Source organism: Ambystoma mexicanum, chromosome 2q (assembly GCF_040938575.1).
Source record: "Ambystoma mexicanum isolate Mex_15411 chromosome 2q, UKY_AmexF1_1, whole genome shotgun sequence".
NCBI lineage: Eukaryota > Metazoa > Chordata > Amphibia > Caudata > Ambystomatidae > Ambystoma > Ambystoma mexicanum.
Genome location: NC_090924.1, coordinates 239,809,152 through 239,826,367, shown reverse-complemented (window position 1 = coordinate 239,826,367; position 17,216 = coordinate 239,809,152). Strand labels below are relative to the sequence as shown.

The window sequence follows — 17,216 nt, the reverse complement described above, 5'->3', positions numbered from 1 at the left end:
GTGGTAGTCCATCTCCTTCTCGAAGCGACTCGAAGTCCCTGAAGAGGCCATCATGAAACATGTCCCCCCATGTGTAGAGACCATGGTTCTCCCATCTCCTCATAGTTGCCAGGTCGGTGGAGGTTTTGCAGACATCCGTCATCATGGGGGTGTCGGGTGTATAAGAGCGTTGCAGGCCCGCCATGGATCTCACCTTGTTCCATACCCGCCTTCCAACCTCTAGTATAGTGGGTGGGTTGGGGGGTCCAAGTCGGGGGTTCCAGAGTAGCTCCTTGGGATACAGCGGTGAAGAGGAGTGGGATAGAAGTTCTAGCTCAGCTGAAGGTTCATCTGAGAGCCATTTTGCCAGGTGTGTCGACTGAGCCGCCAGAAAGTATCTCTGGAAGTCGGGGAGCTGAATGCCGCCCTCTGCGTAAGGGAGTGTGAGGGTATTCAGTGTGAGTCGGTGCCGGGCTCGTCCCCAGAGGAAGTCCCTGATCAGAGAGTCGAGTGTCCTGAAAAAGGGTGGGGGAATGTAGTACACCACGTTGGTGAAATAGTAGAGGAACCTGGGGAGGATTATCATTTTAGCTATCGCCGCCCTCCCCATCATGGAGAGCGGGAGCTTTGACCAGAACTGTATGGATCTCCGCACTCCGCCCATTGCGGCCTCCGTGTTGGCTTTGTGGGTGGATATTGGTGAATGTGTGATGTTGAGGCCTAGGTATCGAAAAGTGTCCACCTGCCAACGGATCCCGATCTCAGGAAGCTCCTCCTCAGGTTTATTTTTCAGTCTTGCTAGTGGGAACGCGCAAGACTTCTGCCTGCTAAATCTTATCCCCGAGTATCTTGCAAAGTTGTCCAGAACATCCAATACAATCGGGGCATTCTCCAAGGGGTCGCGCAGGTATAGGAGGACGTCGTCGGCATATAACGAGATGATGTTGTCTGATCCTCCAATGCTGATGCCAGCGTCAAAGAACTGCTTCCTGAAGTATATTGCCACCGGCTCCAGGCCTAGAATGTACAGCATTGGAGACAGTGGGCATCCCTGTCTGGTACCCCTCTGGATGGGCCAGGCCCTCGATATCATGACACCCGTTTTAACTCTTGCCAATGGGTCGCTGTACAGGACCTCTATCCAGCGGATGAAGTGTTCGCCAAGTCCGAACTCCCTCAGGGTTTCGATCAGCCACTCCCAGTAAATAGAGTCAAAGGCTTTTATGGCATCCAGTGAGAGTACTGCTAGATCTTCCTCGCTTTCGGACGTCTGTGAAATGATATGTTGGAGCCTCCTGAGATTGGCGGAGGTGTTACGCCCCGGAACGAAGCCATTCTGGTCCTCATGTACCAGGGAACCGATCACCCTCGAGAGCCTTTTGGCCAATATGGTCGTCAATATTTTGCCGTCGTAGTTTAGGAGCGCCAGTGGGCGATATGAGTCACATCTATCGGCTGGTTTGCCTGGCTTGAGCATCGGGACGATGAGGGTTTCTCTCATAGTGTTAGGGAGAGTGCCCGACTCGTATGCCTCCGTATATACTGCGTGTAGTATAGGAGAGGTGATCTCCTCGTAGGCCTTGTAGAATTCTGGGATGAGTCCATCTGTGCCAGGAGCCTTGCCTGTGGAGAGGGATCTGATTGCATCTGTGATGTCCTCCACCGTAATAGGCTCCCCAAGTTTGTCCTGTTGTTCCTGGCTCAGCCTAGGCAGTCCCACCTCAGCCAGCGTATCCTTTATATCTGCTATGGGGACCTTCGTCTCATGAGTGTATAGGTCGTTATAGAATTCCGTGAAGGTATCATTAATCTCTTGTCGTGTTCTGCAGGTCTTTTCGTTCGTATCTTTGATCTCCTTGAGGGCCTGTCTCGGGTGCTCTTTCCTGCATAGCCATGCGAGTATTCTGCCCGGTTTGTCAGCTTCCCTGTGGGCCTTCGAGGTGCGCACAGAGAAGTCAAACTTCGAGAGTCTTTCCCATGCCTCCCTGCAATCCTCTCTGATCAGTTTCAGTTCAGCCTCCCTTTCGGTGGTTGGTGGGGCGCCACTTTCAAGTCGCTTTATTCTCTCCTCCACGACCTCCAGTTCTCTCCTCAGTTGTCGCCTGATCCCGCCCGCCTCGGCGATTATCTCCCCCCTTGTCACTACTTTCAGCGCCTCCCAAAGCGTGCTCCACTTCTCGACCGAACCCTTATTTATCGCTAAATATTCTTCCAGCTTTTCTCTTAGGGTTTCCTTGAATGCTGGGTCGGTCAAGGCATCTGATGGCATGCGCCACGTCGGGATGGGGGGGCGGGGGCCCTTGAGGGAGAGCTGCAACAGCAAGGGGGAGTGATCAGATATTGTTCTGCCCATGTATTCTGCCAATTCAACTTGTGGGGTTAGTTCGTTGGCGATGAAGAAGTAGTCCAGTCTCGTGTGGAGGCTATGGGGAGCCGAGTAGAATGAATATGATCTATCCGAGGGGTGGAGGTCTCTCCAAATGTCCGTCAGGTGTAGGTCTGCCACCATCCTGGGGAGGGCCCCAGGAGAGGCGCTATGGGGCATGCGTGGAGCTGTCGATCTGTCCAGTTCCGGGTTCATAATAGAGTTGAAGTCCCCCCCCCATATGAACGTATACTCTCGGTAGTGCAGCAATTTTGCGCATAGGTCCTTGATGTGTGAGGGTATATTGTGCTGGGGAAAATACGAGTTTACTATACACAGGGGAGTGTTCTCAAGCATGCCCCACACTATTGCATACCTGCCCTCTTTATCCAGCTCCGTTCCCATTTGTTGAAATGGTGTGTCCGGGCTCACCCATGTATAGACTCCTCTTGCGTACTTTGAGAAGGATGCGCCGCTACCCTGGCCTCCCCAGTATTTCAGGATTTTGTCTGTGGCCTCCAAGGTGAGATGTGTTTCTTGCAGGAGGGCCAATGATATTTTTTTCCTCTTTAGATAAGAAAAAATCCGGTTTCTTCTTATGTATGTTCCCATCCCTCTAACGTTCCATGTAATTAGCTTGAGTCTTGCTGCCATTGCATAAGTGGGTTCCTCGATGAGGGGAGTGCCACCCCTTCTCCCAGTGTTGCATGAGCCGTATTGTAGGGTGGGTGATGAGCCATTTGTGTGGGGTGGGTAGGCCCGCCTAGGCCCAGGAAATCTTTATTCATCCGGGTTGGGACAGTCATAACAATAACAACTTGGAACAAGTAACTAAAACTAATGCACCCAGCTTCAGCCACCGGGGTGGAGTGCTCGGGGGCCCTCGCGCCGTCCGACCTAGTCCAGGTCTCTGGCGCGAGTGGTTGTGTGCAGGAAAGAGGTCTGCACTGGTCAACGGTGGGTCCGTGGTCTGTGTCCATGGGCGGGAGGTCGAGTGAGCCCGCAGTCATTTAGCGTTCTGATGTGGTAGTTTTTCTTCAGTATTGGTATAGCCTCGGTTCGGTTTGGAGTATAATACCAAAGAAATGGGTGCTCCAGCCGCGTTAGTATGCGGTCAGCTTTTTGGGCGTGCTAAGTGCGTTCCTCTAGCGTGGTTTCTTTGGGAGCCTCAGCAAGGTTATTGTGTTCCATCCACATAGTGGCCGCTTCTGGTGATTCCAAGAATATTGCCCGCCCATTGTGGATTACTTTTAGTCGTGATGGATAGAGCAGCATGTATTTTATGTTCAGTGTCCTCAGCTGGGCCTTGATGGGGACAAAGGAATTCCTTGCTCTCTGCACCGATTGGGTATAGTCGGGGTAGATGGTAATCTTTGAGTCACCCCGCTCGATTATACCTCCTTCCCTCGAGAATTTCAGGATCACCTCTCGGTCGCGGAAATTGAGGACCTTGGCGATGATGGGGCGGGGGTAGGATCCAGGCGGGGGGCGCTTCTGGAGGGATCTATGAGCTCTTTCAATGGCGAATCCCTGCGAGAGTTTCGACACCCCTACTTCCTGCTGTATCAGGGACTCCACATAAGCCGTCGGGTCCATGGTCTCCGACCCCTCCGGTACGCCCAGGATCCTGATATTGTTCCGTCTGGCCCGACCCTCTGCTTCTTCGGATCTCGCCTCCAAGAAGTGCACTTTCCGTTTGAGGTCCGCTACCTCTTTCTGTAGAGACGTCGTCTCATCTGAGATGTCCTTCTGGGAGGATTCGACTATGGTGACGCGCTCCGTTAAGTTGCGGGCATCTTGCCTGATAAGTTGTATGTCCGTCTTAACCTCCCCGATTTTCGTATCGATGAATGTCCTCAGGGCCGCGATCGCCTCAAGCACTTGATTATGTCTGGTCTCATCCCCAGGGGCATCTTGTGCTGGTGAGGTCTTCGGTGTGGATTGAGCAGCAGGCTTGGATGTTACAAAGGGGTCCAGAGTAGCGTGCTTGGCTTTGTTCCTCGCGGCAGCCATCTTGCCTCTTTGATGCCGTCGCCACCCTCTCCCCCGTGTCTATCGGCCGCGTAGCGATCTTCCTCCTGGCCCTTCTTGGCTGCTGCACCGGGTCCTGACGGTGCCCTCGAGTGGCCCGAGCCGGGGTGCACTCGACTGCAGGGAGGGACTGCTCGAGTCAGCGAGTCGCTGGCTCCCGGATCCAGTGCGAGCCGCTGGGTTATCAACGTGAGGCGGCCGCCATCTTGTGTGCCTCGCCCGGGAAGAAGGGGGAGCCAGCGCCGGGTCGCGGTAGAAGCTTCTCAGGCCCCGATTTTCGTCGGGGTTGGGTGGAAGACAAGGTCTCCCGCTTCGGCCGCCGGTGGATCTCCTCGGATGCGGTGTCTGTGGGCTGAATCACCTTGAAAAGGATCGGACTGCTGCGGCCCAGACGGAGCTCAGGGAACTCGCGTCCTCACTCCGTGGACATCAGGCCACGCCCCACTCATTTCACTTCCTATGGCAGGGTTCCAAGCAGAGCGCTGAATATTATACTGCTTACCTGGAATCATGTGATTTTTCACAGAGTAAATAAGTTATTAGCTATGATAATAGGGATACATTATGCTTATTAAAAGGTGTTCTTTCCCATTAAAATTCCTCTTAGGATCGAGCAGTAATATTATGAGAGGTCCTTCCTATGTGACTGCTCTGCTGGTCATGGATTCGAAAATATTAGAGGAACATTGTGGGTAGGAGCAGAGGTTAGGCTCCTATATGTTCGTTGTTTCCAATTTTTGTTGGGCATATTTTCCTGTTTTTAGGGAGTAAAAATGGGTTTGTGTGCATGCCTTTTAGCTGTAAGGCTGGTTTTGTTCAAGTGTTGTCACAACCGTGCTCATAGGACAATGTAATGCAGATAGTAAGCAGAGGCACATGTATTCTGATGATCATACTCTGATGCAGTTATTCTGATGGAATTGACATCCTTACACAAATTAAAATGCATGTTCTCCTGGCCCTTGAATTACTTCATTGACGTTTCACATGAATCCCCTTGGCAGGTTTTATGACACGTTCCTTTTAATTCCTATTGTTCCATATGTACATTTTGTACCATGTCTGATTTTTTTATTTTTATTTTTTAAAGCTACATTCGTTATGAGTAGTGATACGTTTTTTATAATCGTATTTTTCTTTTCCAATAGCATAAAACACTTTCTGCATTGTCTCTGAGCAGTGTCAACAAATGAGTAGCCAAAATAAACCTATTGTTTATACTGGGCATACAATGCTTTATTGGTGCATACACATTATTCTCTGCACAGGAAAACCTTTGGTAGGTACTGTGGCAAATCTCAAATTCTTGTACTGATTGATGAGCTCCCTTTATAATCGCATATAAAATATTAGATTTTGTAATGTATATCCTTGGAAAAAGTGCTGTGAGATGCACCTTTTACACTGGTTTATAAAGAATTGAAGAGGTTGAGGAGGGTAAATTGCTTTTCAAACTCTCTTCGGAGGGGATAGCTCACTAACTATACATGTGTTTGGTCTTGGGCCATGTCCATAACGTCATTAGTCAGTTGCGCACAAGGGAAATAATGTGCACACAAAGGCCAACCATTTCCGCACTTCCAGAAAAATATTTAGATGGAACATTGATCATGACACGCACACAGTTTCCTGTAGAAGTCAGACCGTTCAATTCACAGTGAGTTAGTTTTAGCCCTTTCCTTTATTTAACACTTATAATATGAGGCGATAACAGACTGTAACTGAGTTATTTTGCACACACCCGATTGAAAGTTTGGTGGATATTAGGAGGACGAGTTGGATTCTTGGCCCCCCCTCCTGCCCCTACCTGCGAGGCTAAAAACTTTGGCGTCATCTTCGACTCCACACTGCTCACATCTCAGACGTCTCTAAGAAGTCACACTACCAGCTGCAACTCCTCAGAGGTATTCTACCTTTCCTCTCCTTCCCCCAGAAGCTCACTGTCCCCAGAGCTCTGGTTCTCTTTAGGCTGGACTACTGCAACAGCCTCCTTCTAAATCTGCCTGTCTCTACTCTCCGCCCTCTGCAACTCATCCAGAACAGGACTGCAAGACTTGTCCTTGGCCTCAAGCCCATGGATCTTATCCCTCCAGGACTGAAATCTCTGCACGGTCTCCCAGTGGCTGCGAGAATAAAGTTCAAAACCCTCTGCATTGTCCACAAGGCCTTCTGGGGCCTGTGGCCTGGGGTCTGAATACCTTCAACTTTCTCTTCCTAAATATCTTCACTCTCAAGCTCTTCGCTCATCCACCTCCAACTCTCTTAGGGTCAGTCGCTTCTCCGAGCAACGAGTTGGTGGTAGATCTCTTTCTTCGGCTGGGGCTTCCCTCTGGAACAGCCTCCCTGCCTCCCTGAAACTTGAGGAGAACCATCTCCGGTTCCGGAAGCACCTCAAAACCTTTCTCTTTGCTTCTGCCTTTTCTCCTCCTCTTCCCTGCTGACCTCCTGGCTGAAACTGAATCTGCACTGGCCTCCTGGCCACCCGCTGTTCTCGGTCCCAGGTTCCCTCCCCTGCCAGTCATACACTCCAGCACTGCCTGCCTAGCAACCCCCGCACTTGGGGACTGTTTCTGTATTCCTACAGTCCCACCACCAGGACTTGACACCTGTTGTCTGCTCTTACCTTTGCACTTGCCACCTTGGCCGTTGGTTTACTATAGTCAATATTATATGCCCATGTACTGCACTGTCCCTATCCCCGGCAGTTTCCCCCTTCCCCTTCCCATGCACTTGCGCAATCTGAATGACTGGCATAGTAGGATCGTTGTCTGTCCTCCCTTTGTCCCCCCCCCCCCCCCCCCTTGACTCATCTCGCCTTGAAACACTTGTGTATAGGCGCGTTATAAATGCCATATCATATCATAATCACTCTTTATCAGGTAAGGGAAACCACATTTAATATACACAGGTTGGAAATGCATTTCTTCATTATGGACTTTTATTGACTAATTCGAGATTATCCTCGTCTTTCCCGCAGGAACCAGAAACTCGCCCATTCATAGAATCAATATTAGCGGGGAGGGAACCTAGACGTATGGTCTCCAGGCTGTGCAGTCTTATTCAAGCACATCAAGAATGAAACATTTGAGTGCGTGTGAGGTGGGAACATGAGTTAGGGTTTGACTTAATGGATGAACAGTGGGAGTGATGTTGCCTGTTGCCGAAACAAATATCCATGAATGTTTGATATCGATTGATGCAGTTTAAGATTTTGAACCAGTGACATTACACACCAGCTAAGATTTCAATATTTACCCATGGGATCAGCAAAGCTTGTGTGAAATGTGGGTTTGGCACCCGCCAATGTCGGGCATATGTTTTGGGAATGCTTGCTGGTTGCAAGGTTCAGGAAGAATGTAGCAGATACTCTACACAACATCATTGGAATACCCCCCCATCATTAAGTACCTCCTTGGGGACAAAGGAAAGGTTTCAATAGTGAACCGTAGATTGTTTAATATGGCCTGCATTGTGGCCAAAAAGTGCATTCTGAGGCATTGGAAATCAAAACATCCCCCGACATACTTGGAATGTTTGAGAGACTTAACCTATGTAAACAATCATTATAGAGCCTTCTGTTGCTATGGTGCCTGTGGTGAGCAGGCCAAAGGACATTATGGAACCGTTTTGGATGTTTCTGGCACAACATATATAGATGGTCTGGCACCAGCTTCTTCGATTCTAGAGGGACTGGGGATATATGTGGTCCATGGTGTTGGATTGAAAACAAGGAGTTATGTTGTACTATTACTTTGCATTTTCGCGAAGGCATTTTTGCTAACTTGTATTGTGCCACCATATGTAAATGTTGTATACCATATGTTTCCTATCGTCTGCAAAGTGTTAAAATAAAGTTAAAAAAAAAAAGAAAGAAAATGCTTGCTAGAAAACAAAGTCATTAAACAAAGATGAAATGTAGCCAAAGATTTTCACAAATAATAATTAAGGTATACAATCTTCTTTTTCAGACAGATCGTGGCTGATAGTGGGGTGGCAGTCATTGACTGTTCTTGGGCGAAATTGACAGAGACTCCATTTGCCAAAATGAGAGGCAGTCATCTTAGGCTGCTTCCTTACTTGGTTGCTGCAAACCCAGTAAACTATGGGCGTCCGAGTAAGCTGTCCTGTGTGGAGGCCTACGCTGCTACATTCTGCATTGTTGGTAAGCAAATCTGGTTCTATGTAATTTTCCCATTTTCTGATGGTCGCATGTCAGAAAGACGGACTGTTTTCGGTCAGTTTCCTGCAACTCCCAGAAAATGGGAAAGGGACATCACCATTTTTTTTATTTATTCGGGGGTGTTTTAACCCCGCCAAGTACCTCCCTTTGCTCTCTGCTGGCCCCCTCTTGCACTCCCTACATGCACGCACGTTTTCTCACACTCACACACACACTACACATACATTTACCTCTGACTCCCACAGCTCGTCCTCTCCGTCTCGCTGTGCCTGTCAGCCCCTGCGCGCTCTTGTGTGCGGCGCAGGAGCTTACAGTTCGATTTAGAAAGACTGCTCTGTGCGGTCACAGAGCAGTCTTTCTAAATCGGTCATTTTTCCTTTCGGAAAAAAGTAAAAGGTAATTTACCTAATACCGCAAATCTAGGCAAGGGGGTATTGTCATACATTGTTTTGTGGTCACAATTGTATTGGTAACATGTAATACAGCTTTGAAATGTTAATGTTAAAGGATATTTGTACCGCACACTAACACCACCGGAGTGGTCCCCTGGCACTCTGGCGGCTCTGAAAAAGGGAGTGGGGGTAGGTTAGTGGGAATAAGCTGGAAAGTGCAAGAGAGCAGTGATGTGCTGTTGGCAGCCTCAGCCCGGTGGGTCTGTTGGCTGGGCTTGGGGTGTTTTACGGTCGGTAGTCGTTGTGTGCTTTTGTGCAAGTCTATGTGTGGTTTGTTTTGTTGATGCAGTGTTGTGAAGTTTGTGTGCATTGCTGCGTTTAAAGGCTTGTGGTTGTGTTTGGTTAGAGTTTGAGAGGTGTATGCAGAGGGATGAAATTGTTAGTAGGTTGGTTAGTTGGCATTGCTGTCCTTGCAATTATGGAATTCCATCTAGGTGTGGTACTTGCCGCCATTCACATTTCTATCTAGATGCGACGCAAGCCAAAATTCAGAATTCTAATTGTGGCGCATGCTAAGAATCACATTTCTATCTAGATGCGATACAAGCCAAAGTTCAGAATTCTAATTGTGGCACATGCTAAGAATCACATTTCTATCTAGATGCGACGCAAGCCAAAGTTCAGAATTCTAAGTGTGGCACGTGCTAAGAATCACATTTCTATCTAGATGCGACACAGGCTGAAGTTCAGTTCCCTACAGGTCTGGCACTAGCTAAATTGGCAAGTAAGTTAAAATGCATCACAAGGCAACATTTACAATCCATTTACAGTGGTCACAAGTCTTCCTAAGTATGTATTGTCTAAGTCTACAGCAGTCTGCGCTATGGAAGGTAAGGTAGAGTGACAGGGGCTTTCTGGAGTAGAGTAATTGCTCTACACCCCACCCAAGCCACACTCACAGTTTTGTTGGTGTTTGCTGACTTCCTTGGCTTCCCCTGCGGTCACCTGCAGACACGTCTTGGGGCCGTCTATGTTGGAGCCGCCCTTTGCCTTGGGGCCCGTAGCCACAGGGGCTGCCGGGCAGAGGGCTGGCCTGGGAGGGTTCGTGAGATGTGGCCAAGTGACCAATCAGGGTACAAGAAGAGGATTGGGTGGTGGGATTGGGCTGAGGGGAAGAGGAGGGGACGGAGGAAGGGGACTGGAGCGCCGAGTGCGCGAAAAAATGCCATTTTTAAACACTTTTACAGTGTTTCAAATAGTTGGAGGGGCATCTGATCTGGACCTAATTGTCCTTTCCTTTGCCATTGATCTGGACCTAATTGTCTTTTCCTTTGCCATTGATCTGGACCTAATTGTCTTTTCCTTTGCCATTGATCTGGACCTAATTGTCTTTTTCTTTGCCAAAAACGAGTAATGTCCTTTTACTTTTGTACACTTAAAAATATGGAGAAAACATTTGATGTGCCTAATTTTGTCTAAATTTAAGTGAGAAATGATTTAGCAAATTTGTTGTCCCCTCACATACTTAAGACAAGCAGTACAGGGATCAGTAGAGTACTTGCCATTGGAGTTTTTTTTGTGGGTCTGAGAGTGGGTGGTCTATGCTAAGTGAGTGGGAGCAATCTGAGAACAAATGTACCTCGGAGACCTGGGAAACCATTCACATTCAAATGCCAGCAAGTGATCAACGAAGGCTGACAAAATAGCTGGATATTGGAATTGCTGGACATAAATAGTCAATTCACAAGGAAAACCCCATGACTGAACTGGTAGTCGTTCATCTTACAAACCAACTGACAGAAAACAGAAGCTTTCTGTTGAAGGTGGAGTAAAATCAGTGACGCATTGAACTAAATTGCGCTGTGAGGGAATACCAGCACGCAAAGAACAAAGGGTTACCGAGAATATTAGAATCTAAACCGGGGCCACTAACAGCAGCACAGCTGGAACAATCAAAGAATTTGGAAAAACCTAAATCACAATCCCAGAAAGAAGGTGATGAACAAGAGATGACAGATGCACCCTGTAACAGGTAAACCCTGCCATGCAGCGGGTCATGCCTCTATGAATCTAACAGGGACAGAGATTATTGTAGTTTATCATTATCAGTTAGAGGATAGAACATCCAGCTCATGTACATGCAGTTGATCACTCTCGTGTGTTTCAGGCTGAACTCAGCCCAGTAAGTATTTTGTGCTGTCATAGTCTCTGCATGAATCATCATATCCTCTGGGTAGGGATGCACTAAGAACCTTCCTGTAAGTGAGCCTGGGCAATGACCTCACCACTTTGGTGAAGACACAATGTGGCATGGTTAATACAGTGGCCACAATGTGGGACCTATACCGATGAGACATGATAGAACAGTGAAGAGCCATCTGAGGATGAGAAAGAAGCAGGACATGCTTGATGATGAATGCCATGAAAATGGCAGGAAGGTTAGGCCATGTTTTGGGAACCCTGTCAGAATAAAATATTGAAAGAAATCTGTTTTATGTGGCTTGATGATGCTTTTGAGGCCCTTCCCAGACCTGTTGGATATATCCTGTCCTTTGCAGGGTATTAGTTTTATCAGTAATGATGGGGTAAACATCTTCCCCTCAGTCATGCTGAAAGCTCCCGAATAAAAACACTTGTCTCCATCTATACAAAATACTCAATAAAAACACTTGTCTCCATCTATACAAAATACTCACGAGGAGTACTTGGAAAATGATATCTGAAACGTATTTGTTCAAGAACTTGAGATTAAGAATTAGTTTTATCACCATCATATGTCCTCTCCAATGGAAGTCCCTAGCCTCCTTCAATTCTCTAAATGCTCCCACTGCAGAGTGCTGTACCGCCAAGATCACCTAGAGTGGCCGGCATGCACTTCCAGTATAACCTTTCATTGCTGAGCTTCAGAGCTGGTTCCTGCAATGAAAACATCTGATAATTCCTTCAGACTGTATGACGGTATTCAAGGAAGCAACGTCTCCATTTACTAGACACAGGTCGCAAAGGTCTTTTCCACTATGAGAACTCACTTTAGTTTTGGCATACAACCAGACCTCGGAATGACTGCAGTGCTACAACAAGGTTTATTTTTGTATTTATTCAAGGGCAGGGTGTCATTTGAAACAGAAATGACTTATAAAGAAGACGACATCAGAGCGCTAGGCAATCGTAGGGTAAGGTGCTTTACATTCATGCATTGTTGGATAGAACGATGGATAACGGGTGAAGAATGCATACGAGAAGAAACATATACCAGGAATGAGGGTCTGGAGGACATACAAATATTTTTACCCTTGAGAGCCTGAGGCCAGTATTTGCGTATTTGCACATTACATAGAGTAGTCCTGAGGGCAGAATGCAGAAGTTGTGGCTTGTGTGCTTAGTTTGGATTTGAGGGCAGTGGGCTCTTTCCATTAATGAAGGGGGGGAGAAAGGAGGCAGGGTGGGAGGGAGACAGTGGGGGGTTGGAAGAGGTAGAGGGAGGAAGGAGTGGGAAGAAGGGGAGGAGCGGAGGCACGGAAAGAAAAAGTAGGGGGAGAAGGAGGGAGAGCCTAGGAGAGGGGAGGGTCAGAATGTGAGTGGGTGAGGGCAGAGAGGGAGGAAAAGAGAGAGGGGGTGAGAGAAGTGAGGAGAGGGAGACAGAAAGAGTGAGAGAGAGATTTAATAAGGTGGTGAGGTGAGTGGTGGTAACAGGTGCAAGTTTGTTAACGTTTTCTGGGGTTTAAAGGGGTCAATTGATGTTCCAGATGCATTCCCAGAGTGGAAGATGGGTAGACGTTGTGGAGGGGGGAGAGTAAATGGAGCTAAGAGTGAGGAAAATGGGAGGAGGGATGACGAGGAAGGGGTTGGGAGAGATAGAAGGTGGAAAAGGTGTCTTGAAGTTTGGTGATTTTAGTGGAGTTAGGAGGCAAACTCATTGTTGGTGAAAGGTAGAAATGGAGCGCTTCTTGCTGGACTGAAGCATGGCGTGGAGGGTCATAGATAGTGTGGGAGGGTGCAATTGGTGTGAGGTAACACAATGTCTCAGATGGCTACAAAAATACTCTGAATAGACTGTGCAGGTTGGTTTGTTTTTTCAGGGCTTTCAGGCTGTCTCTCTCTCTCTTATCTAAAACGCACCGTTCCTCTCTAGGCCAGAGCTCTCAACTCCCCAGGTTAACATATAGCAAATATAGACCCCTACTGTTCAGGTATTGACTTATACTAGAGATGAAGACCTAAAGGCTGAATGCCTTATCTATTGAACTTCCCTCAGGGATGTCCTAGACTGACCCTGCATTCTCCAGAAGTTAGTTATTTAACAGTGATATTAGATTGTGCTTTTCAGACATTTTTGTTTAATTCAGTGTCTTTTCTTTCATGTCCACGTACTCCTCTCCCTCTCACTTCCTTGATGTTCTCCTCTTCTCTCTCTTTTCTTCTTTTCCCAACACCTCCCGCCGTCACTCCTACTCCATTCGCCTCTCCTCTGTCCCTCCAATGTCTTGAACTCCTCCACCCTTCGACGTTCCTACTCCTATCTACACTCTGTCACTTCCACCTTCATACCATTTCCCCTCTGCATTGCTACACCCTCCTCTGCACTGCTACACCCTCCTCTGCATTGCTACACCCTCCTCTGCACTGCTACGCCCTCCTCTGCACTGCTACACCCTCCTCCGCTCTATTACGTCCTCCTCCGATCTGTTACGCCCTCCTCTGCCCTGTTACACCCTCCTCTGCTCTGTTACGCCCTCCTCTACTCTGTTACGCCCTCCTCTGCTCTGTTACACCCTCCTCTGCTCTGTTACGCCCTCCTCGGCTCTGTTACGCCCTCCTCGGCTCTGTTACGCCCTCCCTGCGCCCTCCTCGGCTCAGTTGCGCCCTCCTCGGCTCAGTTGCGCCCACCTCGGCTCTGCTGCTAGGCCCTCTTCCTCTCTGCTGCTAGGCCCTCTTCCTCTCTGCTGCTAGGCCCTCTTCCTCTCTGCTGCTAGGCCCTCTTCCTCTCTGCTGCTAGGCCCTCTTCCGCTCTGCTCCTAGGCCCTCTTCCGCTCTGCTCCTCTCTGCTGCTAGGCCCTCTTCCTCTCTGCTGCTAGGCCCTCTTCCTCTCTGCTGCTAGGCCCTCTTCCGCTCTGCTGCTAGGCCCTCTTCCGCTCTGCTCCTAGGCCCTCTTCCGCTCTGCTGTTACGCCCTCTTCCGCTCTGCTGTTACGCCCTCTTCCGCGCTGCTGTTACGCCCTCCTCTGCGCTGCTGTTACGCCCTCCTCTGCGCTGCTGTTACGCCCTCCTCTGCGCTGCTGTTACGCCCTCCTCTGCGCTGCTGTTACGCTCTCCTCTGCGCTGCTGTTATGCTCTCCTCTGCGCTGCTGTTACGCCCTCCTCTGCGCTGCTGTTATGCTCTCCTCTGCGCTGTTACGCCCTCGTCTGCGCTGCTACGCCAACACCCTCCTTTCACTCAAACAAGCACTTCACATTCTCTCCCTCTCCAAAGCACACTCACCACCATTTCAGTCGCACTCGGAATGCTGTACGACTTGCACCCACTAATCAAGGCCTTTCCTGCTCCAATAATCATCTCTACATTCCACCTTCTTTAGTCCTACTGGTCTCTTGGTCTGCCACCACCTCCTCTGACCTCACCTGAACAACCCACACCTTCCTGTTGCCCGGGGTCTCTTTTGACCCCTCCATATCCTCTGATTGACCTTCTGTCCATGATGAATCTGGCCTTGCCCTCCCTACCCGGGCAGGGTTTCATACAGACAAGCCTTTTATATAGTTCTTAAATCCCATTCCCTTTTTTTAAGTGGAACAGCCACAGAACAACAGTGGCGGTTCTCTTTGTGCAAGGTCCAAGTTCGTGTTAGTGGGGTCTGGCGTGGCCGCCCTTATGGTAAGTCCTGTTTTCTTATGGTGGGGTTTTCTTTTATCTCCCAGGTGGTCTGGGAGGCCCATCCAGTTGGGTCAAGGCTGGAATGCAGTTTACTGCTTTGGAGACGGCCGTGAAGGAGCTCCGGCTCATTTATCTGGTTTGCTTTCGCTCGGCTGTGTTTGTATGCTGTGCGTGCAGGGTCTAAGATGAAGCGCAAAGCCTCTGGTTCTCTTTCCGATGACTATCCCTCTCCGGAACAGTGTGAAAATTCCTATGTGTGGGGGCACTGATGATTTTCCCTCTTACGGGTACTATTCTGCCATGTCTGGCCTACGTTTGGAGTCTTAAGCATAAGTTGATGCAAACATGAACTGCACATAAACTGGCACAGGGGAAGGGGCCAGGAATTGAGTACCTCCCAACTGCCACCACCCCCCTCTCGAGTAAGATTGGCTCTGGATTCCTTTCTGGCATTGCTCCCCCCTCACACTCCCAAGCATTGAGGTGTTCCCATCCCCTCTTGACAAGGCCAGGATCCTGACCTTGTCACAAAGATCAGTGTAAAAGGAGTATTTTGTGCTATTCAAGAAGCCATTGTATGTGCTAAAAATGTAAGGAAATACATTTCTTTTGTTTAAATAGAACCCTTAATGTGTTCTTTTAAAGCAATGTCATTTTAAAGGTAAACTCCTCTATTTTGTGAATGTCCGTATTGGAATTGCACCCAACCAAACCAACCAGATGCACCCAAGCTCTACTGCACATCTGCACATATTTATGATCCCCAGGCATTGCTTCACTTAACATTTTGGGGGCAGAAGTCAGTGCTCCAGATAAGATTTTGAAGTGGGAGTATTTTACTGCCTGTTTTTTTAAAGTTGGGAGTAGAAATATCTTATAGGGAGTAAAAATGTAAGTCCCATTCCCAATGGGAGTATTTTATAAGCAAGTACACATTATTTCAACCGTAAAATAGAAAGGTGTTTGCACTAAATATTTCTTTGGACATAGTTATTCATGCTCATTAAAAGATAAATGTGTATGTCTTCAAATCTGGCAGTAATAATAGTAGTTTCTTTCTCTTGCATCATGCGTACTACTGGTCCAACATATCCAGGTAGCAGTGTGGGTGAAAGCAGGGGCACACGTTTCGCCTATGCGCCCGTTTCCTGGTTTTTTGGAAGTATTTGCCTATTTTTCGGGCGTGTGTCTGATTACACCCCTTATCCGTAGGGCTGGCAGAAGTCCTAACTTGTCTGAAAATTGAGAAATTCAGTCTCTTTTTTTGGGGGATTCAAAATGCTTCCCTGCTTCAAATGCTGGGTGTGAATTACATATGTCACAAAAAACATGCCAATTATGAGGTTAGAAGACTGACCGGTTTCACCTACCTTTAAAACAGAAGGCAGAATAGCAGTTACATAGTTGAGAGAAGGGGTGGAATCAAACTTTCAAGGAATACAAAAATGGCATTGGTATGTTTAAGAATACTTCCGACGACCCACAACTGGAAGTCCTCTTTTAATCAATTTATGCAATCTGTGGAAGTCTTTTGACTTCCTAGGTACTCATTTTAGAATGTGTCCTTTTTGGTTTTAAAACCTAAAAAAGAAAATAACTGAAGTGCCGCTCGCAGATCAGCTGCTCCCGTTTCCTGCAGTAGGTTTTGATATGTTTAGGATGCCACCCTTTTCCATGCAAGTTGAGACTATTTTGTGCAAGGAGTGAAGTTTCTAGGCCACATTCCTCCTTGCTGATGTCTAGTGCTGCAACCTTAAATTCAGCGCATTCTCATTGTCCTATCATTACATTAATTCTGATGCAAGTGCAAGTGGAAATTCTCCAGTGGCCCTCAAAGACTACTTATTTTAGACTGCAAGGTAGGTCCTTTTCCTGCCCACTCTCATGTTCAGTTTATTTGACTATTTAAGGGATTGTTAATTATGATTTCATCATGAAGATAGAAAGGGTACTTTTCTATCTGCATTGGTCTCCAACAGGGGCAACTTCATCATGTTTATAAATAACCCACCTATCTTTCGCAGATGTTGGCGAGGTCACTGGTGTATTTCATTGTGCTTTCAATGGAACTGAGAGACGAACTGTCCACTTTTAAAATGGGTATTGCCTTGTTGTTTTCGATTAGCCAAATTATGATTGAATTAGCACATGGTAGTTTGTCTCATGATTTAGCTGATCTTAAACTGCTGGTATGAAATACTGTCACTCTTTCATGACTTTCAAGGGGACATACAGCTCGTTGGTCATGTTTGTTCAGCCTGCGTAATCACAATCACTTGTCACTTTTATTAATTTGATGCAATTGAACAATTCGCCCTCTCTCGTTTCCATCGCACGTCGAATTAAATTGATCTGTTGTAATTGTCCATTTACAAGTAGGGTATCTTGTATCAATCCA

The 17,216-nt window shown here is 47.7% G+C and overlaps 1 protein-coding gene across 3 annotated transcripts in view; it reads left to right on the top strand.

The window, feature by feature from the left end:
• TSR3 (TSR3 ribosome maturation factor) overlaps positions 1–17,216 on the top strand; it is a 212,074-nt gene that overhangs the window by 100,668 nt on the left and 94,190 nt on the right. For all 3 annotated transcript variants that reach the window (XM_069647203.1, XM_069647201.1, XM_069647202.1), the window contains exon 4: positions 8,344–8,537. In XM_069647203.1, the coding sequence (XP_069503304.1) occupies positions 8,344–8,537 (194 nt within the window). The remainder of the gene's footprint in view (positions 1–8,343; positions 8,538–17,216) is intronic.